The sequence below is a fragment of the Triticum dicoccoides genome, chromosome 1A (genome assembly GCF_002162155.2).
Source record: "Triticum dicoccoides isolate Atlit2015 ecotype Zavitan chromosome 1A, WEW_v2.0, whole genome shotgun sequence".
Classification (NCBI taxonomy): Eukaryota; Viridiplantae; Streptophyta; class Magnoliopsida; order Poales; family Poaceae; genus Triticum; species Triticum dicoccoides.
The window spans coordinates 590694997-590722852 of NC_041380.1; the positions used below are offsets into that span (position 1 = coordinate 590694997).

Here is a 27856-nt window from a genome sequence, read left to right on the forward strand (position 1 = left end):
GAGGCGCCTACAGTGACTTTGTAAAATCTCAAGATGATATGCTGGCTCAGTCTCTTGAAGGTGGTGCTCATAGAGAAGGGTGTGCGTGTGTGCGTTCATAAGGGTGAGCGTATACGTGTATATATATGAGCGGTTGTGTTTGTACCGTGTTAAAAAGTGTTCAGGCAAAAACAAGAACAAAAACAAAAATAAAAATACGGACAAGTGTGGAGGCAGCGAGCGTAGAATTGAATAGGAAACACCCTGGTTGCGCCGGGTAGAGGTGGATAGACTCGTCGGCGTCATCGTCGCACCAACACGAGCGATATCGCCCAATCGCTACATCCTCCCCAAAATACATTCCCGTGAGTGCGATAGCGTGAATATGCCGGTGCAGATCCCAAATTCCGGGGGTCGTTCTCACATCCTCCTCGGCATCAACGGATTCAGACATTGTTGCGGGCGACAGAGATTGGGATCACTGATGAGTGGGAGGACATACTGGTGCATGCCGCGGTGCAGGTCCCGATCACGAGACTGTTGAGCGCGGCAAAAATAAACAGCTTGCACGGCATATGCCCTCACATATCCGCCGCCGCCGGGATGCACCCAATGAGGCGACACCAACCAGCTCCCTCTTTGTTTTCGTCCACGTCGCCGTCCGCTGACACATCGCCTGCGCTGGCCACCGTCGCCGTCGCCATGGCGGGTCGGGTGGCACTATAAGTACCGCTGCGTTGCATGAGTTGTTACAGACAAGTTAGTGACACTGGAGACATAGCAGCTGGCAGTAGCACGCGCGGCCATGGCGACCGAGAACTACGACCCCTGCTACCCGGACCAGCTGGCGGTGCACCGGTACCTGCCCCTGTGGGCCAGGATGCCGGCGTTCGCCGCCAAGCCGGCCTTCCTCTGGGCCGACGACGACGCGGCCACCGGCGCCATGTCATACACGGCGATCACGTACTCCGAGCTCAATGCTGCGGTGGACCGCATGGCGTCCGGGCTCCTCGCCACGCTCCGGCGCGGCGACACCGTGCTCGTGCTCGCCTCCCCCGGCCTCCGCCTCGTCAAGCTCCTCTTCGCGTGCCAGCGCGCCGGGCTCACCGCGGTGCCCGTCATCCCGCCCGACCCGTCCAGGCCCGGCCCCGCGCACGCGCACCTCCTGCGCGCCGTGTCTCAGACGAGGCCCAGCGCTGCCGTCGCCGACGCGCGCTACGTCACCGCCGTCGCCTCCAGCCGGCTCGCCGCAGCGCTGAGCGGCCTGCGCTGGCTGTCCGTGGACGAGCTGGACGAACGAGAGGCTGGTTTGCCGCGCGCCATGGCGGGCCACGCGGGCTGCGGCGCGGGAGACGCGTACCTGGTCCAGTACACGTCCGGCGCCACGGGCGTCCCGAAGCCTGTGGTGGTCACCGCCGGCTCGGCGGCGCACAACGTGCGGGCGGCGAGGCGGGCCTACGACCTGGGCCCCGGCAGCACCATCGTCTCGTGGCTGCCGCAGTACCACGACTGCGGCCTCATGTTCCTGCTCCTCACCATTGTCTCCGGCGCCACCTGCGTGCTGGCCTCGCCCGACGCCTTCCTTCGGCGCCCGCGCCTTTGGCTCGAGCTCATCTCCGAGTTCAAGGCGACGTGCACGCCCGTTCCGTCGTTCACGTTGCCGCTCGTGCTCCGCCGTGGCGGCGGGCGCTCGGCGTCGGCGCACGGACTGCAGCGGCCGGTGCAGCTCGGCAGCCTCCGGAACCTGATCCTGATAAACGAGCCGATCTACAAGGCGTGCGTCGACGAGTTCGTCGCAGAGTTCGGCCGCCACGGGCTGCGGTCCGAGTCGGTCTCTCCGTCGTACGGCCTCGCCGAGAACTGCACGTTCGTGTCCACGGCGTGGCGGAGCACCAGCGGGCGCGTGGACCGCCTCCCGTCGTTCAAGAAGCTTCTGCCGTCGGCGAGGCTGCCATCGTCCAGGGCGCACGAGGCGTCGGAGATCGAAATCGTCGTGGTGGACGAGAAGACCGGTGAGCCGGTGAGGGACGGCACGGAGGGGGAGGTCTGGGTCTCCTCGCCGAGCAACGCGTCGGGGTACCTAGGCCACCCGTCGGCGAGCCACGAGGCATTCTGCGGGAGGATGCCGGGGAGGGCGGGGTCGCGCTTCGTGCGCACGGGCGACCGCGGCGTGGTCACCGGGCCAGAGCGGTACCTGTATGTCGTCGGCCGGAGCGTCGACGTGGTCGTCACGGCGCTCAACAGCCGCGTGCACGCACACTACATCGAGACGGCAGCTCTCGAAAGAGCGCCAGACCGCCTTAGAGGCGGCTGCATTGCCGCTTTCACGGCGCCGACGACAACGTCTTCGAAGGAGCAATTGTGCGTCGTCGCGGAGCTGCAGAAGGGAAGCCGCAGCGATGACCACACGAGTCTCTGTGATGGCATAAGGCGGTCGGTGTGGGAGGCGGGAAAGGTGAGGGTTGGTCGGGTACTGCTTGTCCAGAGCGGCGCGGTGCCGAAGACGACGTCGGGGAAGGTGCGCCGTGGGGCGGCAAGGGAGAAGCTGGTCGCCCGGAGGTATCCGGTGGTTTTTGAGGCCCTGTACGACGACGGTGACGGCGAGGGCTCGACACGTGCGGTGGGTGACGAAGATGGGGAAATGGAGGAGAGGTGTGCGGCGAGCTGGATGGCAGGAGAGGGCGGGGTGCCCGGCATGGCCACGACCTTAGGGGCAAGCCGCCGTATTCGCGTGCAATCGTTTCTTTGAGAAAGAAGTTTCGACAGATTAAAGTGTGTAGTAGGATGTGGGGAATGGTTTGGTTTTGTCTTGGTGATCATGTTTGATGATGAAACAACTCTCCCTTTTTGCCATGTACTCCCTCCGTCCCGAAAAACATGTCGTAAGGGCAATTTTACAAAAAAAAACCTTCAGTTTCTCCCGACCAAACCCGCACTCCTCGTCGTCCTCCTCCGACAGAATCCCCAGCTGCGCTGCTCCCCGCCGCCGTCGCTTCCCCGCTCCCCCGCCGCAGCTGCGCTGCTCCCCGCCGCCGTCGCTTCCCCGCTCCCCCGCCGCAGCTGCGCTGCTCCCCGCCGCCGCGGCTCCCCTGCTCCCCCGCTCCCTCGCCGCAGCCGCCTCCTGCTCCGGCGCCGCAGCTGCCGCTCGCCTGCCTCCCCAAGCTCCCCGCTTCCTCATAAAAATCTTTGATTTCCCCAGCTTAAGCTCGACGACCCACGCGCCACCAGAGGAGGAGGGAACCGAGGTCGGCGCCCCTGCCAATCTCCACAGCCTCCAGCGACCAACCCCATCTCCTGCCCCCTGCAACTGGTCCTGCCAGTACGCCGCTTCCGCCGCCGGTGAATGCCCTCCGCAAGGACTGCGCCTAGCCCCTCTGCTCCGGCGCTCCTCGGCCGTCCCTGGCCCTCTGCCTGGTCGCCAGGGACGTGCTGCTCCGCGCCTGCTCCAGCCGGGGGCCGCCGCCCGCCACGCCGGCTCTGGCCCTTTGCTCCGACCAATCCCGGTGCTGCTCGCCTGCTCGGCCGAACTCTGTCGCCCAAGACTTGCTGTCAACAAACTGCAAGCAGGCTGGGACAAGGGTAATGTTCTGAGAAAGCTCTTCTTTCTGCTGTTCTTCCTACCAGTATATGATGAAAATGAAATTAAGTTTGAACTGCAAATTTGTGTATCAGCATGTATGAAGCTGAATCATGCTTATAACACTGAAGATCTACTGAATTTTAATGAATGTGAGATGTTTTGATCTAAACTAGCTATGTTACAACAACCTGACAAAATACTCTGAAAGATGTTTGTGGTCATGTATGTTTGTTTTTTGGGCATCTGCACATCAGGCCCTAATAGTGCAACAAGTCATGGTTTTCCCTTTTTGAATTGAGATATTTGACATAAAGCCTCTGTGGTCATCTCCTATCACCACTAATAGTTCTGGTCTAAATTTGGTTCGGAGAGTTGAATCCCAGTTTAAATAGAGGCTTTATTTCCTGGTACTAGTAAAATATCCTAGGTACTGGTTGTTGTGATGCAGCTATATCTTCCTTGTGAAGTTAAGCAAAAGCAGATCAAGTGCTTTGTTTTTTTCCTAAAGGATTCTGCAGTGTCATCATATCTGAACTAAATCAAGGAAGTGCTAGATTAAATTCTTAATGATCTTGCTTTAACTTCTTCTCGGGGATCATTTCTGATCACAAACAAGTACCGGCCACCCAGTGTCCCAAGATCATGTGCAAACCTTTCAAAGTGTCCAGGTTTCAGTGAACTAGTCTCAGCTTGAAATTTGGTTTGGTTAACTCCATACAAGGTTTCTGTAAATCTTTTTTTCAGTGCAAAGTCAGACTAGATTTGAATTCCGAGCAGTGCATTCAGAGAAATGCATTCAGTGTAAATTCTCACAGATACAGTGTAAATTCAGTGTAAATTCCGAGCAGCACATTCAGTGTAAATTCTCACAGATTCAGTGTAAATGCATTCAGTGTAAATTCTCACAGATTCAGTGCGAAATGCATTCAGTGTAAATTCCGAGCAGCACATTCCACACTAGCTTCATCTTAGAAATTTAATTAGTGCATGTGTACACTTTAAACTGGAGTACATTTTGATTTTGATAACTGACAGCATATTCATGCATTGATTTTGATTTCGGTTTTGTTTTCTATACAGGACAATTGGCTTCTTCAAGAAGGTAGAAGACGCCGTCCACCCTGTGTCACCGTCGCCAGAAGGTAGAAGACGCCGTCCACTCCTGTTCAGCCACTGCACCATCGTCCAGCACCTCAAGGCCGACATCGCCTGGAGCTCCTGTTCAAGATTTCAGATCCAGAGATGAGTACTGAAACTACTTGATGCTAAGATTCAGACTGAAGTTACTGTCAAAACTGTCAATTTTCTCCTTGATGTGAGCATTTATAGTTTGATCCAGAGATTCAGCCAAATTGTCCATTTAACAGAAGTTAGGTTCATAACTGATCCCTAGCTATCAAAATTTAGTTAATCAAACTGTAATAAATTGTCCATTTAACAAAACTTAGGTTCATACCTGATCACTAACTGACAAAACTGAGAAGTGTACTCCTGGAGTACTCCTGCTTGGAATATTTTCCATTTTGAAACTAAGATCTGCTTGGAGCATTTTCAGTTTGCAAAACTGTAGTACAGCAAAAGTGTATTTTCCATTTTCAGTTTGACAAATTTCACCTAATCCAGTCAATAGCAATCATTTTAAATGGTGTACACAAGAATCAATAGTTATCTGATTTTTATAGTAGAGTGGATCTTGTTTGAACTACTATGAATTATGTCAAGATGACAAGATGAGAATGCCTCCCCCTTTCCTAGAACAACCTTCCTTTAGTTTATATACAAGGATTAGACAAGGCATACACAAGGGCATGACATAAGGTCCTCTGTGTCCCCTCTTGACACAAGATTACACATGACATAAGGGCATCTTTGTCCCCTCTTGACACAAGATTACACAAGACATACACAAGGAGCACCTGACTACATGACATAAGGGCCTCTTTGTCCCCTCTTGACTACATTCTTTTCCTTTCTTTGGCCACTTCTTCCCTTCCCTTCCCTTTACTTTTCTTTCCTTTACCTTCTCTAGCTAATTCTTTCCTTTTATTTTCTTTTCCTATTGCAATTTCCATTTCTTCTATAACGGCCCTAGTATCAACAACTACCCGACTGTCGCAATATACACCGGTTATTTCCATTCCAGCATTCTGAACGCGATCCTTGTGCAAGTGGGGCAACTTGTATTGATTTCCTCCTTTGGCTTTCATAACTTCAAACATAACTGCTTCTAATGTGATAAAGCTTCTGTGCAACTTGTCGGGATCGTAGTTCTCGAATTCCTCTTCCACACCCTGTACCAGTTCCTGGATGTTTGTAGGTGACCTGCAGTCGGTTAGAGACTGGAGAGAGGTATGGAAGCAGAGGTCCAAACAATTTAACTCAGGGCTATTTGGGGGCTGTTGTAGCAATCGGCTGTCAAGATCAGTTTGTTCCACAGCTTCTCGAAAAGCTACATCATTGGGAAGGACATGAGGCTTTGCGTTATCCTGTTGGATGAATATTGTCGCTCCCTCATCATCGTCAGGCCACTTATCCTGAATTGCCGGGATAACCTTATTGATTAGATAATCTCTGCACACAGGCCTAGTTACTTTCACTGATGTCAACACTTTTGTTCCCTTTGTTCTGTTTTGACTTGTCCGCTTCGCCTCAGTCTCTTCGACAAATGCCCAAATGACGATCTTCCCATCGAATGTTAGCTCCCCCTCATTGTTATATCGAGGCTTGTCAATGGCTGTTAGGAACATCACCTTCCCAATGCTGTGAGTGTTTGACACGGTGCGCTTCGGTTCAGGTTCTCCTGGAAGTACATAGTAACTATTCTTCACTCTCGTCATGTCAAACCACTTCTCATCGATGTGAACCATATTCGTCATTGGTTTTAACATAGCACGAGAAGTTGATATCGAATTGTCATCGACCATGGACATACAAAATTTCAATCTCGCAAGCTTGTTCTCTAGCTTGAGGTGAGGCTTCACGGTGCTTGTGATGCAGTTGAGCTCATTCAACTGGAACCTCTTATGTAGGGTCGATCGGGCCACACCTAGAGACCGTGCCAGAGATCGAATTGTTCTTCTTTTATTCAGTGGGATTGTTGAGGTCCTCTCTAGATTTAGCTCCTTTCTCTTTCGGCCAGATCTTCCCGGCTTCTTGCTTGAGACATCTACTTCTTTGCCATCGGCAATTTGCCTTTTGGCGTCTTCCCAGATTCTTTCAACAGATCGTACACTTATGTCCAACAGGTTTGAGACTAGCAGCTTGTCGTCTGGTTGAACAGACCCATCTCTGAGCTCGATTACCAGCAAGGCGAAGTAAACACCATGCCTCTCCTTATCTGACAATTCTCTTCTCTTCTCTTGAAGTATCCAATTCATAACTTCATCCTCTTCCTCTTGAGCTTCATCCTCTTTCCCTTCATCTTCTTGAGGCATCCAATTCATATCTTCATCGTCTTCCTCTTGAGGCATCAAGTTCAAATCCATAACTACATTCTCTGCCACTTGAGGTTCCTCCTCTTGAGGCATCAAATTCAAATTAATACCTTCATCGTCTTCCTCTTGAGGCATCATGTTCAAATCAATAGTTTCATGTTCTTCCTTTTGAGGCATCAAGTTCAAATCCATAGTTATGTTTCCTGCCATCAATGACAAAAGATGAGTACACCATGGTACCATAACAAGAACACACACACACACAAAATGAGTATGCAAGTCAAACAAGAAATAGGTGCCATGGCACCATTTCTAGTTTGGTTGCCACGGTAGCCAAACAAGAAATGCTGCCATGGCAGCCAAACACTTTGCTCTAACCATAACCATAAGCCATTTTTTGTAGCCAAACACTTTGCTCCAAACACAATACAATTGGATGTAGTGTAGTGGTAATCACCAATGTTCATCCATATTTTGCATTTAAAAACTCAGATTTGAGTCTGGATCAACTCAGTTGTACTCTGTCAATATCCAACTCAGATTTTACTGTATGTATCTTAACTGAATGAATTTTGACCATGTCTTGATCCTTTCTTGCTTGCTTGCTTCTTTTGGTGTGGATTTTACTCAAGGTTGGCTAGATTTTCCCACAAGGTGAGCTAGATTCCTGTGAATGTATTTACACAGATAGGCTCATAACTGAATTTTTTGTGCAGTAGTTTAACTGAATTCTAGGGAGTATCATGTTTGCTGAAACATTTGCAAACACAAGTCATGGCAGCAAAACATCCATGCTGAGTATTACAATTCTGTGTGGGTGCAAAAGTCTAACAACACTAGAACTAAACTGATTGATCTATACATGTGTAGGAGGAGCTAGATCCTTTTCTCCATGGGGAATTTTGTGTAGGTACTTAGACAAGTTAATTAGGGACCTCAGCTGAGAAGATCTACTCTAGTGAGTAAAACAGGACAGAAGGATTACTTGCTTTGCAGTGAGTAAAATAGGGCACTTTTTGACAATGAGTAAAACAGGGCACTTGCCTACACATGTCCTGCAGAGAGATTAAACAAAAAGTGCAAACATGTTCCAGCAGTACTCCAAATTTGATTTCTAGAGTACTCCAAACTAGAGTAACTCCAGCAGTACTCCAAATTTGCATATGATTAGTGACTGCATATGCTCATTGACATAACAGTTTCACAGTTAGCAAAGTATAGTGATTGCGTATGTTCAAAATTGATCTAGACAAACATTCAATTTCACCAGATGACTATCAGTTTCACCATGAAAATTGACAGTAAATTTTACTGAAACCTGACATTTAAACTGAATTTTACCTTCTTCCTTCCTTAGGAACACGAGCTCTAGCGACAACACAAGGAGCAGGCCAGAGAAGCACAAGGCAGCTGCTACTAGAGCTCTGTTGCTGCTGGTCAACACGAATATCGAGCTGCGGATCAATTTCACTCTGTATCAACAGAGGAGCACTGACAAGCGAGCTGCAGATCAATTTCAATATGTATCAGCTGCAGGATCAGAGCGGAGTAGCAGAGGTAGAGCCGGAGGCCTCGGGGGTCGGGGGCGGGGATCGGAGGGCGTCGGCAGCAGAGGCGTCGCCCGCCACCACCACCTCAACCAGCCGGCGAGCCAAAGTGGACCAGCACGGCGACCAGCGCGGCGGCAGTGAGCGGCGGAGTCGTGGGCGGAGTGGACCAGCGCGGCGGCGGTCGGTGGTGGAGGACCCGCTCGTCGGTGGGCGCCGGAGGACCCGCTCGTCGGTGGCCGGCGGAGGACCCGCTCGTTGGTGGCCGGCGGAGATCCTCCTCCTGGGCGGGCGGCAGAGTCCTCGTGGGCGGGCGGCGGAGATCCTCCTCGTGGGCAGCGGAGGTCTTGTTCGTGGGTGGGCTCGTCGGTGTCTCAGGAACTGCGGCGGCTGGCCCTGGCGATTGGAGACGGCTGGCCCTGGCGATTGAAGACGGCTGGCCGTGGCGACGCAGGCGACGGGAGGAGGGAGATGGGGGCTTAATTTCTAGAGTTTTGAAAGTGGAAGGACTAAAATGCAAAAAATCAAATGTACTATCCCCGCGACATGTTTTTCAGGACGGAGGGAGTAGTAGTATTATTTCTTGATGTCCATTTAGGGAAGTTGAAAATCTATTGTTTTTAGTGTTGTGTTAGTGGTAGGTCTTAAAAAGAGTTAAATACATCTATAGTACACCAACTTGCATAGTGGGAACATTTTAATAAAAAAACTTGAAAATTGAGACAAACGGGTCATTAAACTTGCTTTGCACGAGCAAAATCACGCTCCCCCCGTTTCAAAATATAGTGCACACACGTTTTCCGAGGTTTAATTTTGACCATAAATTTAACCAACGAGACCGACTGCGGCGGGAGTAAAAATGATATAATTGAAAACTTCTTTTGAATACGAATTCACTGGTATAACTTTTGCTCCTGCCGCAGTCGGTCTCGTTGGTTGAATTTATGGTCAAAGTCGAAGCGCGAGAACGGAGGACATACTATTTGGAACGGATGGAGTACAAATTAGCCCGAAACGGCCACATGGCACGCCGTGTCGGCAGGGGAGCACGAGCCGGTGGTTGGTTAGTTTGTAGAACCACCCCCCCAAGTAATGTAAACATTGAACCCGCAATCTGATTGAGATTGTGGAGGGGGGGGGGGGGAGTTTATGGATAACCCTGTACTTATGCCAAAAGTCACGTTGCCACCGGCAACCCTCTCCAAACTCCTTCGCTCTTCATCTTTGTGGCTTGTTCTTCTTCTCTTCTGCATCGCTGTGGCCGGTTCGTCTCCTCCGCATCGCCCTCGCCGTGGCGATTTACGCTGGATGGAGCCACGTCCTCGAGGCATCCGCGGATTTCCTCCGGACTACGTGGCGATTTACACTGGATGGAGCCACGTCCTCCAGGCATCCGCGAATTTCCTCCGGACTACGATACGAAATCGAGTTGTCTCGCTCTGTGCACCCCTCTTTGGTCATGTTCTGGTAGGGTTTGGTAGGGTTTGATCGGGTGTGATCTGGCGGTATTTGTGGCCGCAACATAGAAGAAAGTATGGGCTTTTTGTGGAGTTTAGGGGGGCGTGTGGTTAAGATTCAGTGTTTGATCAGATTCGACATAGATGTAGTGCGTTGTCATGTAGTGTGGTGTCCCCTGTTTTGATCAGAAATATTTGTTGCCTGTGATGTTAAGCATGGGGTTCAGATTTGCTGTTAATATAGTACAGTAAAGAAGAATATAGGTTCCGAATTGATATAGGTTCAAATCAGTTTCAGAAATGCGATATATTGTGCTACACTTTCAAAATTGATATAGGTTCAAAATTGAGTGGCAGAAATTAGTGTACTGTAGTTTTTTTATATATGTTTGCGTGCAATCGTTTCTTTGAGAAAGAAGTTTCGACAGACTAAAGTGTATAGTAAGATGGAGGGAATGGTTTGGTTTGTCTTGGTGATCATGTTTGATGATGAAACACCTCTCCCTTTTTGCCATGTAGTATTATGTCTTGATGTCCATTTAGGGAAGTTGAAGATCTATTGTTTTTTATGTTGTGTTAGTGATAGGCCTTAAAACCTTGAGGCATGCCACAATGTTGAGTTAGCGCGCTTCCTATGTGGCTAATTCTTCATATCCAATTTAGTTTGAATGGTTGTCATTCCAGTTTTAATTCTCAAGTTTGTGTTCATGAACCCGAAATGTCATGCTAATAGTTTTCGAATGTTAGCGCTCTTCCTATGTGGCCAAATGGTGAGCAATTTTAAAGTGGGCAAAGTCTATGCTGCGAGTTTTTGAATCCTGTTTGTCTTTGTTTTTGTGCTCTTGCTAGTTGTGTACTATAGATCATAAATACAAATTCTGTTTTGGTCAAAGATTCATATGGAACAAACTTGCACTCTGTCTTAAATCCTTAAACACGTGGACCATGGCTCCGCCTGGATGGTTAAGAGGTGCCAAAGCCTTCCCACCCGCCCGAGTTCGAGCGCCAGTGCTCGCATTCTCAGTTGTGTACACGCATTTCTTCTTAATGGAATGTTGTGGGATTGTCTAACCCACGATCAAGACGCCGCACCGAAAACCAATAGAAACCAACGCTTCTGCTCCTCGCAACGTCCACACTCATGCTTGTAGTGAGGCTCCTCGCACAGTCACACTCGCGATGCTGCTCGCCATGCGCCACCTCACATTTACCGCTCTTTGTTGTCGGTTTTTGCTCGTACCGGCAATGTTCGTAACAATTTGTTTGACACCGAATCAACCATCGAGAGATACGGTGCTTGAATTAGAATTGATTATAATAATATATTTTTATCAACACTAGATAATCACCATGTGTTGCAACGGGACATAAATATTCTACTATGTTAATTTATGATTACCTGCTTGCATTAATATGTATTTATCGAAAACTTGGTTTGATTTGATAAACACACCTTTGGCTTTCAAAGAAAAATATAATTTTAGTTCAATAAAAGGTGGGGCAGTTGAGCCGGTTAAATGAAAAACAGAGACCGGAGGAATTGTTAGACTTTTTTTTACCAAGTGTTGCACATGCTCGTAGTAACCCGCTGTTTTTTTTCTGCACGTGGGACAATTAAAGGATGGGGGCCTGGCCCTGCCACTGTCCGCCGCTCGTTGCTCCACCACCGCGCACCTCCGTCCATCCCGCCGGCCCTCTAGGAGACAGAAGTGCCATTTCACAACCAGTGTTCCCCCTGCTGAAGCCCATCTCTCTCTCCCATCTCTCGCTCTAGCACCCTTGCTACAAAACCACAAGAGGCCAACCACCTGCGCCGCTAGCTGCAGCCAGAGGCATGCGGTGATGGAGTTCACGGGGCCGGAGCACGCCGCCGGGACGCCCCCCGGGACGCGCTCGCCCTCCTCGGGGAACAGCGGCGAGGCGAGGTACCGCGAGTGCCTGCGCAACCACGCCGCGGCGCAGGGCGGGCACGCCGTGGACGGCTGCGGGGAGTTCATGCCCTCCAGCGCCCACGACCTGCTCAGGTGCGCCGCCTGCGGGTGCCATCGCAGCTTCCACCGCAGGGACGACGGGCAGCAGCAGCAGCACCCCCGCCTCTTCCTCCCTGCGCCCGGCGCCACGTCGACGACGCCGACGCCGCGCGTGCCGCTGCTCATGCCACCGCCGCAGCAGCATCACCACCCCTACGCGGCCGGTCACCCACAGGCGCCGCCGTTCGCGTACAACCCCCACCACCAGCACTACCAACGCACACCCAGCGGCGGTGGCACGACGACCGAGTCGTCCAGCGAGGAGCCCGACCCGGGACCGCCCTCGACGTCGGCTCCAGGGCAGGGGCACGGGCAGGCGCAGCGGCGGAAGCGGTTCCGGACGAGGTTCACGGCGGAGCAGAGGGAGCAGATGCTGGCGCTGGCAGAGCGGGTGGGGTGGCGGATGCTGAAACAAGACGAGGCCCTGGTGGAGCAGCTGTGCGCGCAGGCCGGCGTGCGGCGGCAGGTCTTCAAGGTCTGGATGCACAACAACAAGCACCACAGGAGGCAGCCAGAGTCCCAACAGCAGCAACAAAAACAGTAGGGTGCCCGTAGCCATGGGAGGGGACAGGCTCACGAATCCCCACATCATTATTTTTGTACTTCCGACAGGGGAAGAGGGATGAACTAAACAGGGAGAGTGAAGTGAAGTGAAACCAGGGGCTCTCTCTGATCTTCATCATGTCTCCTAATCTTACTTCTTGTTCTTGATCATGGTTCATGATCCTTTGCTTGGTTTAACTGGATTCCTTTTGTTTCTAGTTGATGCATCAGTTAATTGGGATGACGATTGCTCGATGATGATAATGAGGGTACTCAGAGTCTATACTTACGTTTTATCTGAATTTCTATTCGAAATCTCTCACAAGAAGATCAGTTGCCCACGGCAATTTCCTTCATGCCATATTGCTCAAGACTAGATCTTTCATCTTCACTTGATCGATGGGTGTTTGGTGGTGCTGCTATTTCTCGCTGTTCTTTCAAATACAGAATCATCGATCATGTTGTTGGAGCTTAAAAACCAGCACCGAATTATTTATCAGAGATTCAACGAGACAGTGATAAGACAAATCATGGAGCTTTCTTGCTGACAACAAGAGAACAACTGGTACGGGCATGAATCGATTTAACACCGGCCAGAATGTACTTACTGGGAACATATGCTTGAATGTGACTTAATTATCAGCACCAACTAAACCTGGCTGCATCAAGAACACATGCAGGAGTACCGTTCATCCGTGTGTGTTTATCTATCCTCCATTCGGTTGCTGTGCATTGTTGTACGTAAGATTTTGCCAAAGAAGAGAAAAAATAATACAGATTACTACCGGGAAAAAAATACAAGTTGCCCTTATCCAAACCAGATCCCTTAATTGGGCATGCATGCCGGTCAGTCACTCACATTGCCTATGTTTGCCGAAGAAGATGATGCAAGGATTTCGCTTCATGGAACACAACTGCGAGGCCGGCCCATGCTGCCTGCAACTAACTGCAAGGGATGGGGATGATACAGCGGATAAGGACGCAGTAATGAGTACCCATCCAAGGGAGGATGATGAACCTGTTAGTGTCACTCAGATTTTGTGTTCTTGTTAGCCGTCACACTTCCGGGCTTCTGGCTGGACTACATGAACCTCCAACTAGATTTTGTGTGTGTGTTGTAGCTATTCATTTGGATGGTTGAGCAGAGCAATAACGTCACGGACCTATTCCTCCCCCTACCATGGGCCCTCGAGGCTCCGCTGCCGAGCCTGTGGACTTCCTCCCCTCTATCTACTGCTCTGACGCCATCGATGGCCGATGGGGAGGAGAGCTCCGATGCCTCTGTTAGTGGTTTAGGTTAGGTTTTATTTAGTCTGTCGCAGGGTCGGCGCTTCATCTTTCTACTGGTCTTACTGGCTCTGATCCTCCTCGAGTTTGTCTGTCGGGGCGGAGTCGACACAACTTCGACGTAGATTCCCGTCGTCGCCTTGGGTTGATGAGGTTAGAGTCTCTCACCACGACTACAACTCTATGGTGCTGGTCTTTCGGGCACATGCGCGAAGACTTTCGTGATGTCATCGGCAAGGTTGGCCTGGCTCAGATAAGGGAGCAGAGACAGTGGCACGTCGATGTCTCGTTCTGACAACGCTAGTGGTTGTTTGGTGGTCCAGTGATCTTGATGTAATTTTTGCTTTATATTTCACTATTTCTAGTAAATTTACACAATAGACGCGGGTCATGCTCGCAAAAAAGAGAGGCTATTTTCGTATGACATCGAACTTGTCATACTTGTAGATAATGGAACGGGGATACACAGGGAAATACTCAGCCTCAATTGGCCGATTTATGGAAAGAAATCAACCACCTCCATCACGCGACACGTTGCCCTAGGCCCACACAACCTTTCTCCTCCTCTGCCTTATCCCTCTCCTCCTCCACACGACTTTTCCTCAACCTCTCGTTCTTATTTTCTTCACCACTGAGCAACAACCATGGCTGATGCCTCCGTCGCCATTGAGCCGCACACTCATGCACTGATACAAATGAGAAGAACTGTGCACGCCGCCACCCATCACCTCAATAGTCGCCGTGTTGCAAAGCAACCGCGGAAACCATCCAATGGCAAGGTTACCTTGTCGCCGCACGTTGTTGCTGCAACAACCACCATGTTGCAAGGCAACCGTGGAGATCACCACATTACAATACCCTTTGTCGCCGCCGCCATGCATAGCCGCTGTGTTTCAAGAACCGCACTGTCGAAAACACCGTGTTGCAATATCCTTGCCGAGATCGTCCGTGTATTGCAACACGGTGTGACCTCAACTTGATCCATGTTGTTATGGGTGATCGCAACATGGTCCATGTTGCAATGGCTGACCAAATGCCCGTACTTACAATTGTCACTCAAGTTGAAGGTGACTGCAATATGATCCATGTTGCAATGAATGCTGGCAAGATCATCCGTGTTGCGATTATTTGACAACCTATAATAGTGTAGCGTCGTCCTACACCTCGCGCCTACTTTGTACTGTAGTTTGTAGTACCGTGGTACCTGGCGACTAGTACTATTTTTCCGTCGAAGGAGATTATAAGGAAAAAAGCACCAATACAACACTGCACCATTGCTGACCTTTAATTTGCGTACATCTATTCAAGAATCATCCTGTACAACTGCCAGAGCTCAGTATGTAGCAGCCGCCAACCAGCAACGAGTTACCATTAACTACCTTGTGCCCTAGATGTACAACAACAGATATGTTAGGGCATCTTCAACACATACTACCCCTAAAACGGACACCCCATATGTCCACATACCGGTCCAGATCGGTGTCCGTACATTGATACGAGAGCTGGCCATTCAATTCAAAACTATTCGCCAAATACATGAGCTATCATTCTAGACTTCCGCCAAATCCTGCGCGGACAGAGAGGAGATGGAACGTGCTGACTTTTGATTCGTCACGTGAATGTCCGGACTCTTGCAAAACCCTCTATTCTGGTTTCGGTTTGTGAAAAAACAGACGTTCGGACACGTCAACAGACCGATAGGATACTGTATTGAATGTCAAATTGTGTCCGGACAGATAGGTCCGAATGGATGCAGTTGATTTGAGGGTCTGCTTTGGATTTGAGGGTACAAGGAAACACCTACCTCATCATATTATTTATTCTACATAATAATTAAACATAGTAACATAAAAGGAGAAAAAGATTTCCCATGAAAAGCTAAAATGATTAAAATAGGTACCGGTAGCGAAGAAAAAGCAATTTAATGTGACGAGATCTTCTGCTTAATCCTCTTCAGGAACACGATTCTGTGGCACGTGGTAGAACTAAACCTCTTTTAGCTTCAAAAAAAATTAAAACTCTTTTATCCACACGTGCTGTTTATATGTACGCGTACTTTGATCTCGACAGGTTTGGCCACGTTTTATAGCCTGGATGCCCATGCCCATTGCTCCTTCCTGTCAAAGCCACACCCTCGCTGCATGAAAGACATGGTCACTCGAAAAAAAGCATGCCACCGTATATGCATACAGCTTGATAATTGAGTGTCAGGGTATGACATGATGTTAACTTTGACTGCAACGTGCATCTCAACGTACAAATTATTGCACAAGATAATGGGTCGATAATGGTTATTGTGTCTTAGCTACTACTCTATATTTCTCTGCCAAAAAATGTATAAAGAAAGAGTTTATGTTAATGCTCCCTAAGTTTAGAGGCTAGTCAGTTTTTTCTCTTTGTTACGAAAGGTCATTTCAGCCAAGATGATTTTTTTTCATTTTTTTGGAAGGAGGTTGAAACCCCCGGCTCTGCATCATTATGATGCACACATACATTTTTATAATTACTCTCTCCTTAAAGAGATGAGCGTTTAGATCACTACTTTAGTGATCTAAACAATCTTATTTTTTTACGAAAGGAGTATTAAACAGAGTGCAGAACAAATACAACTAGGACTGAAATATTACAAGATGTGAAAAACAACACCAACAATTAAATTAACTTCTTTCGCAACAATGCCTTTAAGAAAGGATGTCATAGCGAACCAACCTGTGGTTGGATAGTTAGAAGGACAATGGTATTCTCAGTCCACCAGGGTTCAAGTCCTGGTGCTCGTGTTATTTTTGAATTTATGTCAGGATTTCCGACGATGCATGTTTAGTGAGAGTAGACGTGGGAGTAGACGTTTCCGTCGACTATGAGACATTTATATATATTGCGTCTGTACTGTGCTTCTTTTGAACGGCTTTCACGAAGGATAGGATAATTAATTAGTGTGCAGTGCAGAGCACCTGGAGCAACAGTTGCTGAGATTTAGTTAGCCCCATCACGGTGTCACTCAATGATCAATCTTATCAGCAGCTCATCTGGTCGTTCAGTTGATCTAGTCACTATATGCTTTTCGTATAAAATATTTATGAGTGCTGATTCCAGATCGAACCATTCAAAGATCAGGAGTGGTAGCTATGTGTCTGCTAATATAGGACACTTATTTTTGAACGTTAGCGGCTTTATCTAATTGTACAAACCATATCCGTTATACTCGTATAATAAGCCTCTTGTATTAACATGTTAGGAGTCGTGTTTCAATAGGACACTTGCATCTTACGCCTACTATATAATGTGATGGTAGATACTCCCTCTGTCCTAAATTAAGTGACTCGACAATGCATGCGATGCTGACAACTTGTGTCGGCGCCATGGTGGCTGGTGTGCGGTATTGTGACAGTGTTACGAGAAGGAGCGCCCGTAGTCATGCCCCTGTATGTAGCCATGTTCAGTAAACCTCGTTAGCAAATCTTGGTGTCATGTCTCGTGTGATTACTTTTTCCTTGATGGATTGACTATTCATGTCAGATTATTCTAAAACTAGCTATAGCTGCAATGCATCACTTTATCACAAGACCCATTAAACCCTAACCGCCAACCCCGTGGCTCCAAGTCCCCATGCAGGCTAACCAAATGCAGTCTTGCTCCAACTATTAATTGGCTCCAAGTATTTATATCAGCTCCAATCGTTGCGATCATAGACTAATCTTAGAAAATTTTGCAAACTAGACACCACATTTTTTCTTACTCCCTCCGTTTCAGTTTACAAGTCCTGCGCGTATACCTAGGTTGTCAATTTCATCACCTTAATATAAACTTTATAATACAAAAATTATACCGTTTGAAAATAGAACATCTGAAGTTTATATTGGTATATTTTTTGTAATATACGATTTGCATTAGGTTGGTCAAATTGACGACTTGGAAATGCGCGCACGCCTTGTAAACTGAGAGAGAGGTAGTAACAGATCTCCACCATTATGAGTAAACTATTCAAAGTTTTATCCGTTTATGGAAGGACGAATGAGATTAAAGAACAACCACCTATAGATCATGTAGGCTCGAGCAACGTAAGCATGAACCACTAAAAAAAGGTTTCCATGTGCTAATCAAATATCCTAATGCAAAGTGATTGCCTCTAGGTACTAGGACTCTAGGATTCTAGAATCTAGATAACAACAACTTGGTTAATCATTTCGCTGACCTTGGGTTACCGTGGGCCATTTGCTTCCTTAAGCTAAGCATGTCAGGAGTGGAAAGGCCATCGTGCCACAGTGCCAGACCATGTGGTTGAACCCTAGCCAAAAATGGCAGGTTTTGTTTAATTGGCAGCACAGTGCAGTGACATATACAGTACAAAATAGAGTAATATAGATTATCCCTACAACTGATTAGGCTTCCTGCTCAACAGCGAGAGCTAAGGAAATGACAACGGTAATTTCTGTGTTGTCAGTCTTGATTAGACTAATGCTTCTTATGAACAACAAAGTTTTATTGTACTAATAGTAGTCCCAACAAGAGGTTAAAGTCCGACATGTAAGAAACTTGTGCAGATATGCTATTTGTTGCTCGTCTTGTCGGGAAAAGAGCTAACCTTGGAGATCATATGCACAAAATTTACACTCTACTAGGCCATAGCTTAGGTGGGAGATGAAGAGTTTATTGACCAAAACAAGATAGGAGATGTAGGAAAAATTACCCATAAGTAAATAAAGAGAAAACACCAAAGATCGGCTATGATCAACTCATGTCATGTTAGTTGGCACTGGACATGATTGTTAAAGCGCTGACCACCATGGCTCCAAGTCTCTAATGCAATATACGGAGTAGTAGTCGAGTAGAGGCTAAAGTATTCATGCAAACTACTCTTTGATCCAATCTTTCCTAAACATTAACTAACACACAATGCAGACAATGATATGACAAGTTATGGAGGTTTCTTGCTGACAACAAGAGAACAACGGGTACGGGCCAGACTGTAGTAGCGAATTAATTACCAGCACCAATCAAACTTAGCTGCATCAAGAGCACATGCAGGAATACTGTTCGTCCTTGTCTGTTTTTCCTCCACTCAGTTGCAGGTGCATTTTGGTGCGGACTTGTGGTGCCTGAGATTTACTCCCTCCATTCTTGAAAGAGTGTACTTTCAATTTGTTTGATATTTTTTTATGTTTGATCATATTTATATAATAATAGACTAACATTTATGCCATCAAATTAGTAGCATTAGATTCATAATAAAATATATTTTTATCATATACCTATTTCGTTTCACAAGTATTGATATATTTTTGCACAAACTCGGTCAAACTTTAAGATAGTTTGACACTCCAGCAAAGTTGTGTTAGACTGTATATACACGTAGCCTCTGTATACATGTACTATGACGTTGTATTGTACCCCTTGGGTACCTCTATATAATGAGATAGCCACACCCCGGGTTAGGGGTGTCGAGCAGTTCCCAAATCATATGTCTTACATGGTATCAAATTAGGTTACGATGTCTTCCGCTGCCGCCGCCACCGCCGCTGTCGCGCCGACCTCGGTTGCTCCCGCCGCCGCGGTGCCGGCCCTCGCTACTGCCTCACCGTTCCTCGCCTTGCAGCCTCTCGCGATGGCCTACGATGCCTTGTCGTCGCCTCACTCCCCGATCGGATCGGGAGACCGCGCCGCCACTCCGACCGGTGCGATGCCCCCTGGCGTTGCTCCTCTTGTGGGCGGCGTTCCCGCGATCCATGGTGGGTCGCCGCCGCCGTCGTCTTGGCCGGCGCCGCCCCAACCCTATGGTGCGCCGCCCCCGCAGCAGCCCTATGGCGCCCCGCCACCTCATCCCTATTACGGCGCGCCGCCGCCGCTGCCCTACTCGGCGCCCACGCCGCCTCAACCCTACCCGGCGTCCTACCCGCACCCACAAGGGGCTGCGGCTGCCTCGCCGCACGTGGCTCTGGCCGCGGCAAACCACGGTGCCCCCGCGGCACCCTTCCACGGTGCCCCGGCGGCACACTACGGCGCTCCCGGGGCGGTTTCCTCTTGATCCTACCCGCCCTACTCGATGTTCCTGTCCATCCTGGGGCGGCCCACGTTGATTCGGCCACGGTGCCGGCGCCGTTCTACTTCTCGCATCTGCTGCCGATGAAGCTCGCGCCGGACAACTACCTGTCCTGGCGTGCCCAGGTGCTCCCTCTTCTGCGGAGTCGCTATCTGGAGGGCTACGTTGATGGTTCCATCCTGTGTCCGCCCTCTCACCACCAGGCGTACCACACCTGGGTGGCTCAAGATCAGGCCATCCTCTCCGCCATCCAGTCCTCGCTCACCCCGAGCGTCTCGTCGCTGGTCATCTTCGCCGCTACGTCCCGGGAGGCGTGGGCGGCGCTTCACACCAGTTTCGCCTCTCAGTCTCAGGCGCGTGCTCACTCTATACGCACCGAGCTGGGTGAGACGAAGCTTGGTGACCTCAGCATCACCGACTACTTCAACAACATGCGGGGTCTCGCCGACACATTGGCCTCAGTTGGTCAGTCGCTGTAGGATGAGGAGTTCACCACCTTCGTGCTTAATGGGCTTGATGATGATTATGACAATCTCATTGAGAATGTTCATGGCCGTGATGACCCGCTCCCACCTCATGAGCTCTATGCACGTCTGCTTGGCCGTGAGCAGTGCATTAAGGCGCACCGGGCCTCCCCCAGTTTTGCCTCCGCCAATGCCGCAACTCGTGGCAAGCCCCAGCGGTCATCATCTTCAGGTGGCAGAACGGCGCTGCCTTCACAACCGGCCTTGCGGGGCAATGCTCCAACCATCACGGGTGGTAACCGGCCGGTGGCGTGTTGTTCTTCTTGTGGTGCCCCACAGGCCTACCAGTTGTGTGGCCTTGAGCGCCACATTGCCTCTCGCTGTCATCGTCGCTACAAGCAAGACTTTCTAGGCCTCGGCAACAATGGAAAAGGGAACGACAAGCAGGTCGCCGCCGCCATGACGAGTCATGATCATGGCCCCACTCCGTCTTACTCCGTTGATCCTGCATGGTACATGGACACTGGAGCTACCAACCACCTCACCGGTGAGATGGGTAAGCTCTCTACTCAGGAGCCATATCGTGGTCATGATCAGGTGCACACCGCCAGTGGAGCAGGTATGCGCATCTCCCATGTTGGCCAGGCTTCTCTCCGTGCACACAATTTTCACACATTACATCTATCTAATGTCCTTCGTGTTCCTTCTGCTACGCGTAGTTTGTTGTCCATCCCTCAACTTACTCATGATAATAATGTCCTTGCTGAGTTTCACCCTTTTCGTTTCTTTATCAAGGATCAGGACACGAGGCCGTTCTACTTAGCAGTCGTCTTCGCCATGGCCTGTATGCACTTGATGCGCCGCGCCCACCTTCCATGCCGTCCTCCCCTCAGGTGTTTAGTGGTGTTCGTGTGTCGCCTACACACTGACATGCGTGCCTTGGTCACCCGGCGGCTCCCATAGTTTGACATGTTTTGCATCATCGTGATCTACCAGTTGTGTCCAATAAAACTGCTAAAACTATTTGTGATGCATGTCAGCAGGGCAAGAGTCACCAACTTGCTTTTTCAGAGTCTAGTCGTGTTGTGAAACATCCTCTTGAGCTTGTGTTTTCTGATGTATGGGGTCATGCCCAGACATCTGTTAGCGGTTACAATTATTATGTCAGTTTCATTGATGCTTACAGCCGTTTTACTTGGTTATATCTTATTAAGCATAAGTCTGATGTGTTCGATGTCTTCATTCAGTTTCAAGCACACATTGCGTGTCTTCTTAAGCAGAAAATCATCCATGTCGAATCCGACTGGGGGGGGGGGGGTGAATACCACAACCTCAACTCGTTTTTTAACAAACTTGGGATTTCGCACCGCATGTCATGTCCTCATACACATCAGCAGAATGGCACTGCCGAGCGTAAGCATCGTCATCTTGTTGAAACTGGCATAACCTTGCTAGCTCATGCATCCGTCCCATTTCGGTTCTGGAGTGATGCTTTCTCCACATCTTGCTTTCTCATAAACAGGCTTCCCTTGAGACTTCTGAAAATGCAAACCCCGCTTGAACTTCTCCTTAATGAGATTCCAGACTACACATTCTTCAAAGTGTTCGGGTGTGCATGTTGGCCTCACCTATGTCCATACAACAAGCGCAAGCTAGAGTTTCGGTCTAAGAAGTGCATTTTTCTCGGGTATAGTTCTCTTCACAAAGGGTACAAGTGCTTACATGTTCCTACCAACCGCGTCTACATCTCTCGTGGCGTTGTGTTTGATGAAAATGTATTCCCTTTCCATGCACTTCCGACTAACTTTATCACTTCTACACCACCAGTTCCCGTGTCTACACCTACGCCTGATCAATTTGTGGATGTTGCATATGTCCATGCGTTGTTTCCTAATCATGCTGTAGGCATTGGACGCGGTGCTAGGCTCGAGCTACTTGATGAACAGGTCACGGATGAGCCTCCTGATCGGGACGTGCATGTGCCATGAATGACGGGCGCCACCCGCCAACCCGTCCCCGTCTCGCCTATGGAGGCTCCCTCGACTGCCTCGCGGGCGTTGGGTCCGCCCGGCTCCATGCCGGCCCCGCCAGGCTCCACGCTGGCCCCGCGGGTGCTGGTATCACCAGCACCAGCCTCGCCCGACTCACGGGCCTCGTCAGCGCCAGCCTCGCCAGCGCCAGCCTCGCGTGGCTCGCCCGGGCCACTGGCGGGCCTCTCGCCTAGGCCGGCTACTGCTGCCAGTGGCCTAGAGGTGCCGTCACCTGCTCCGGCCCGGTCTGTCTTGGCACCAGGGTCGCCGACCAGCCCTGCTTCGGTTCCCTGTGAGCCCGACTCGCCTGACTCTGTGCCGGCCTCGTCAACATCCTCTGCTGCACCGACTTTGCCAGCAGGACCTGCTGTCACTTGATGTCTACTACACAACCTTCCTCTAGTAGACGTTGTTGGGCCTCCAAGTGCAGAGGTTTGTAGGACAGTAGCAGATTTCCCTCAAGTGGATGACCTAAAGTTTATCAATCCGTAGGAGGCGTAGGATGAAGATGGTCTCTCTCAAGCAACCCTGCAACCAAATAACATAGAGTCTATTGTGTCCCCAACACACCCAATACAATGGTAAATTGTATAGGCGCACTAGTTCGGCGAAGAGATGGTGATACAAGTGGTATATGGATAGTAGATATAGGTTTTTGTAATCTGAAAATATAAAAACAGCAAGGTAACTAATGATAAAAGTGAGCACAAACGGTATTGCAATGTGTTGAAACAAGGCCTAGGGTTCATACTTCCGCTAGTGCAAGTTCCCTCAACAATACTAACATAATTGGATCACATAACTATCCCTCAACATGCAACAAAGAGTCACTCCAAAGTCACTAATAGCGGAGAACAAACGAAGAGATTATGGTAGGGTACGAAACCACCTCAAAGTTATTCTTTCCAATCAATCCATTGGGCTATTCCTATAATTGACACAAACAACCCTAGAGTTTGTACTAGAATAACACCTTAAGACACAAATCAATCAAAACCCTAATGTCACCTAGATACTCCAATGTCACCTCAAGTATCCGTGGGTATGATTATACGATATGCATCACACAATCTCAGATTTATCATTTCAACCAACACAAAGGACCTCAAAGAGTGCCCCAAAGTTTCTACCGGAGAATCACGACGAAAACGTGTGCCAACCCCTATGCATAGGTTCATGGGCGGAACCCGCAAGTTGATCACCAAAACATACATCAAGTGAATCACGTGGTACCCCATTGTCACCACAGATACGCACGGCAAGACATACATCAAGTGTTCTCAAATCTTTAAAGACTCAATCCGATAAGATTACTTCAAGGGGAAAACTCAATCCATACAAGAGAGTAGAGGGGGAGGAGAAACATAAGATCCAACTATAATAGGAAAGCTCACGATACATCAAGATCGTGCCAAATCAAGAACACGAGAGAGAGAGAGAGAGAGAGAGAGAGAGATCAAACACATAGCTACTAGTACATACCCTCAGCCCCGAGGGAGAACTACTCCCTCCTCGTCATGGAGATCACCGGGATGATGAAGATAGCCACCGAAGAGGGATTCCCCCTCCGGCAGGGTGCCGGAACGGGTCTAGATTGGTTTTTGGTGGCTACGGAGGCTTCTGGCGGCGGAACTCCCGATCTATTGTGCTCCTCGATGTTTTTAGGGTATATGGAGATATATAGGCGGAAGAAGTATGTCAGGGGGGCCCACGAGGATGGAGGGCGCGCCCAGGGTGGGGGGGGGGTGGGCGTGCCCCCCTACCTCGTGGCCTCCTTGAAGCTTCCCTTACGCGCACTTCAAGTCTTCTGGGCTTCTTTCCTTCCAAAAATGGGTTCCGTGAAGTTTCAGGTCAATTGGACTCCGTTTGGTTTTCCTTTTCTTCAAAACCCTAAAACAAGGTAAAAACAGAAACTGGCACTGGGCTCTGGGTTAATAGGTTAGTCCCAAAAATGATATAAAAGTGTATAATAAAGCAAATAAACATCCAAAACAATAGATAATATAGCATGGAGCAATCAAAAATTATAGATACGTTGGAGACGTATCATCACTCTTCGTCCTCACACACGGAGCCAATCCGGTGTCTTTTGTCCGAAGGAGCGCAGAGATGGGACGGTTGCGTGGCTTGCTGCGTGCATGGCTCACACTGCCGCTGATCCCACTACAGAGCCTCATCACTTTCAGGCTACACTGAGTATTCCTCATTGGCGTGATGCAATGGAACAAGAGTTTCAGGCTCTACAAAAGAATAACACTTGGCGTCTTGTTCCTCCAGTGTCTAGTGTCAACGTCATTGATTCCAAGTGGGTTTTCAAAGTCAAGAGACATGCTGATGGCTCCATTGAACGCTACAAGGCATGGTTAGTTTCCAAGGGCTTCAAACAGAGGTATGGTCTTGATTATGAAGACACGTTCAGTCTAGTCATCAAGCCTACTACCATTCGATTACTGCTGTCTCTTGCGGTTACTCGTGGATGGTTCCTTCGTCAGCTTGATGTGCAGAACGCTTTCCTACATGGCATTCTGGAGGAGGAGGTTTATATGCGTCAGCCGCCTGGTTTTGTTGATCCGACACGACCTCATCATCTCTGTCGTGTGGTTAAGGCCCTGTATGGACTCAAATAGGCTCCTCGTGCGTGGCATGCTCGCCTTGGATCTGTTCTTCGGGCTCTTGGGTTTACTCCCTCCACTGTTGATACGTCACTGTTTCTCCTCCAGCGCCCTGAGGTTACGATGTATCTCTTGGTTTATGTTGATGATATCATTCTCATCAGTTCCTCTACTGCTGCTGCTGATCGCTTTGTGATTGCTCTCCGTGATGATTTTGCTGTCAAGGATTTAGGTGCTCTTCATTTTTTCCTTGGTCTTGAGGTTTCACGGTCCTCTGCTGGTTTGACTCTCACTCAGAAAAAGTACTCCTTGGACTTGTTGTGTCGTGCTGGAATGCTCAAATGAAAACATGTTAACACTCTGATGTCTGCCACTGATCGGTTGTCTGCTCTTGATGGTGACTCTCTCTCGTCTGATGATGCTACTTAGTATCGTAGTCTCGTTGGTGGTCTGCAATACCTTACTATTACCAGGCCTGATATCTCCTATGCAGTCAACCATGTCTGTTAGTTTCTGCATGCACCCAGGACGTCTCACTGGTCAGCTGTGAAGCGTATTTTGCGCTATGTCAGTCTTACTGCCTCCTATGGCTTGCTTCTTCAGTCTGCACCGTTGTATGAGCTCTCGGCTTTTTCTGATGCAGACTGGGCTGGTAGCCCTGATGACAGGCGATCCACGGGGGGTTATGCGGTATTTCTGGGTCCTAACTTGATCGCCTGGAATGCTCGCAAGCAAGCAACAGTGTCTCGCAATAGTACTGAGGCTGAGTACAAAGCTGTTGCTGATGCGACAGCTGAGATCATATGGGTACAGTCTCTGTTGAGAGAGCTGCGTGTTCCTCAAGCTCGTCCTCAGGTACTGTGGTGTGACAACATTGGTGCTACATATCTTTCTTCTAACCCGGTGTTTCATGCTAGGACAAAACACATTGAGGTGGATTATCACTTTGTTCGGGAACGTGTTGCACAGAAGCTACTCTGTATCAAGTTCATCTCATCAAAGGATCAACTTGCTGACATCTTCACGAAGCCTCTTCCACAGCCACAGTTTGTAGGCTGTAGGCGCAATCTTAACTTGCTTTGTACTTCAAGATATAGTTAAGATTGAGGGAGGGTGTTAGACTGTATATACACGTAGCCTCTATATACATGTACTGTAACGTTGTATTGTACCCCTTGGGTACCTCTATATAATGAGATAGCCACACCCCGGGTTAGGGGTGTCGAGCAGTTCCCAAATCATATGTCTTACAAGTTGAAAGTACACAATTTTCAAAGGAGGAAGTAGTTGTAAGAGTGAGTGCTTATCCAAACCTCATCCCTTAATTGGGCATGCCGCATGCATGCCGGCCGGTCAGTCAATCACATGGTCGGTATGTTTTAACTGTACATATCTTGCCGAACTGTGAGGCCTCATGCTGACTGTAACGAACTGCAAAGGATGGGGGGAGACAACAGATAAGGGTGCAGTAATGAGTGTTCATCCAAGAGAGGGGTTGGAGATGAGGATTGAGGATGCCTTCGTTAGCGTCACTAAGATTTTGTGTTCTTGTTAGCCGTCGCACTTCTCGCACGACTAGATGAACCCCAATTAGTTTTTTGTGTTTGTTCTAGGTATTAATTTCGATGGTTGACCAGAACAGCGACATCATCGATCTATTCCTTCCCCTTCCCGTGGTGGCGCCTAGGACGAAGCCTCGCCCCTCCAGGCTTCGTTGTTGAGCCCGTGGACTCTGCTTCCCTCTCTCTACCACTCCTGTGACCGCCAGCAGAGTGGGGAGTCTTGGTGCCTCGCTACTTGCTAGTAGTTTAGGTTTGGTTTTCATTCATTGTCCACACAGTCAACATTGTGGAGGATAGTGGCACTTCAATTTTGAGCTAGTCTTGTGGGTTCTGACCCTCCCTTAGTTTGTCCGTTGGGGTGGAGTCGAAGGAGATTTGGCGTAGATCCCTGCTGTCTTCTTGATGCGGCGAGGTTAGAATTTCTCACCGTAGATGCAAGACTTCGAGATCTGGCGTTAGGCGCCTCGAATCAATTCAAGGGTTCGGTCACGAGTTGGTGGTGATTGCCGCTCTGGGGCGCTGGTCCTTAGAGGCACGTGTAGATGGCTTCCCCGCTTTCATAGACAAGGTCGGGCTAGCTCGATTTGGTAATTAGGGTAGCAGCGAGAGCGGCACACCGACGACTCATTCTGATGCGGTGGTTGTCGTCCGGTGTTCCAAGAAACCGGGTGCAATTCATATTATGTTTGGGATGCTTTGCACATTCAATGAACTTTGACAATGGACCCTGGTCCTTTTTGCAAAAAAGAAATTATTTGGATGGTTTTTGTATGACGTTGAATTTGGCTGGTTTGCAGATAAAGCAACGGGAGAAATACACTATGTGCCTGCTTTGTAGTTTCTACCGTGGTACTTGGCGAGTTGTACTATTTTTCCGTTGAAGGAATTTGGAGGTTATATGGCGAACAGTACCGATACAACACTACACCATTCACTAGTAGAAAAACCACCATTCGTCCCGGTTGATAAGGGCCTTTTGTCCCGGTTTATGAACCGGGACTAAAGGGTCGTTACTAATGCCCTAACCCTTTAGTCCCGGTTCTTACACGAACCGGGACAGATGGGCCTCCACATGGCCGGTGCGCCGAGCCCAGGCAGGAGGGCCTTTGGTCCCGGTTGGTGGCACCAACCGGGACCAATAGGCATCCATGCGTCAACATTTCAGGGGCTGGGTTTTTTTTTGAAGGGGGGGGGTTTGGGGGTTTTGGGGGTTTAATTTAGGTGTTTCATATATTGTGTTAGCTAGCTAATTAATAGAGAGAAGTGCCCTCTCTTATGTTCGTGCTTGGTCGAT

The 27856-nt window shown here is 49.1% G+C and overlaps 3 protein-coding genes across 3 annotated transcripts; all 3 read left to right on the plus strand.

Moving 5' to 3' along the window:
• Nucleotides 1–784: 784 nt before the first annotated feature.
• LOC119347442 (long-chain-fatty-acid--AMP ligase FadD26-like) lies at nt 785–2764 on the plus strand. Its single transcript, XM_037616201.1, has one exon. The coding sequence runs from the start codon at nt 785–787 to the stop codon at nt 2726–2728; it is 1944 nt and encodes a 647-aa protein (XP_037472098.1). The 3' UTR covers nt 2729–2764.
• Nucleotides 2765–3074: 310 nt separating this feature from the next.
• On the plus strand, nt 3075–5182 carry LOC119347592. The gene is made up of 2 exons (XM_037616230.1): nt 3075–3558; nt 4640–5182. Exons 1-2 carry the CDS (start codon nt 3323–3325, stop codon nt 4803–4805), a joined length of 402 nt encoding a protein of 133 aa, XP_037472127.1. The 5' UTR covers nt 3075–3322; the 3' UTR covers nt 4806–5182.
• A 6631-nt stretch (nt 5183–11813) lies between these two features.
• Nucleotides 11814–12731, plus strand: LOC119347705 (zinc-finger homeodomain protein 6-like). The gene has a single exon (XM_037616300.1). It carries the CDS (start codon nt 11840–11842, stop codon nt 12569–12571), a length of 732 nt encoding a protein of 243 aa, XP_037472197.1. The 5' UTR covers nt 11814–11839; the 3' UTR covers nt 12572–12731.
• Nucleotides 12732–27856: the final 15125 nt, after the last annotated feature.

Bases quoted from the DNA above. Each gene is read 5' to 3' on its own strand.
- LOC119347705 (XM_037616300.1), top strand. From the start codon at position 11,840: ATGGAGTTCACGGGGCCGGAGCACGCCGCCGGGACGCCCCCCGGGACG.
- LOC119347442 (XM_037616201.1), top strand. From the start codon at position 785: ATGGCGACCGAGAACTACGACCCCTGCTACCCGGACCAGCTGGCGGTG.
- LOC119347592 (XM_037616230.1), top strand. From the start codon at position 3,323: ATGCCCTCCGCAAGGACTGCGCCTAGCCCCTCTGCTCCGGCGCTCCTC. The intron at 3,559-4,639 runs GTAATGTTCTGA...TTTTCTATACAG, and splicing joins GCAAGCAGGCTGGGACAAGG to GACAATTGGCTTCTTCAAGA.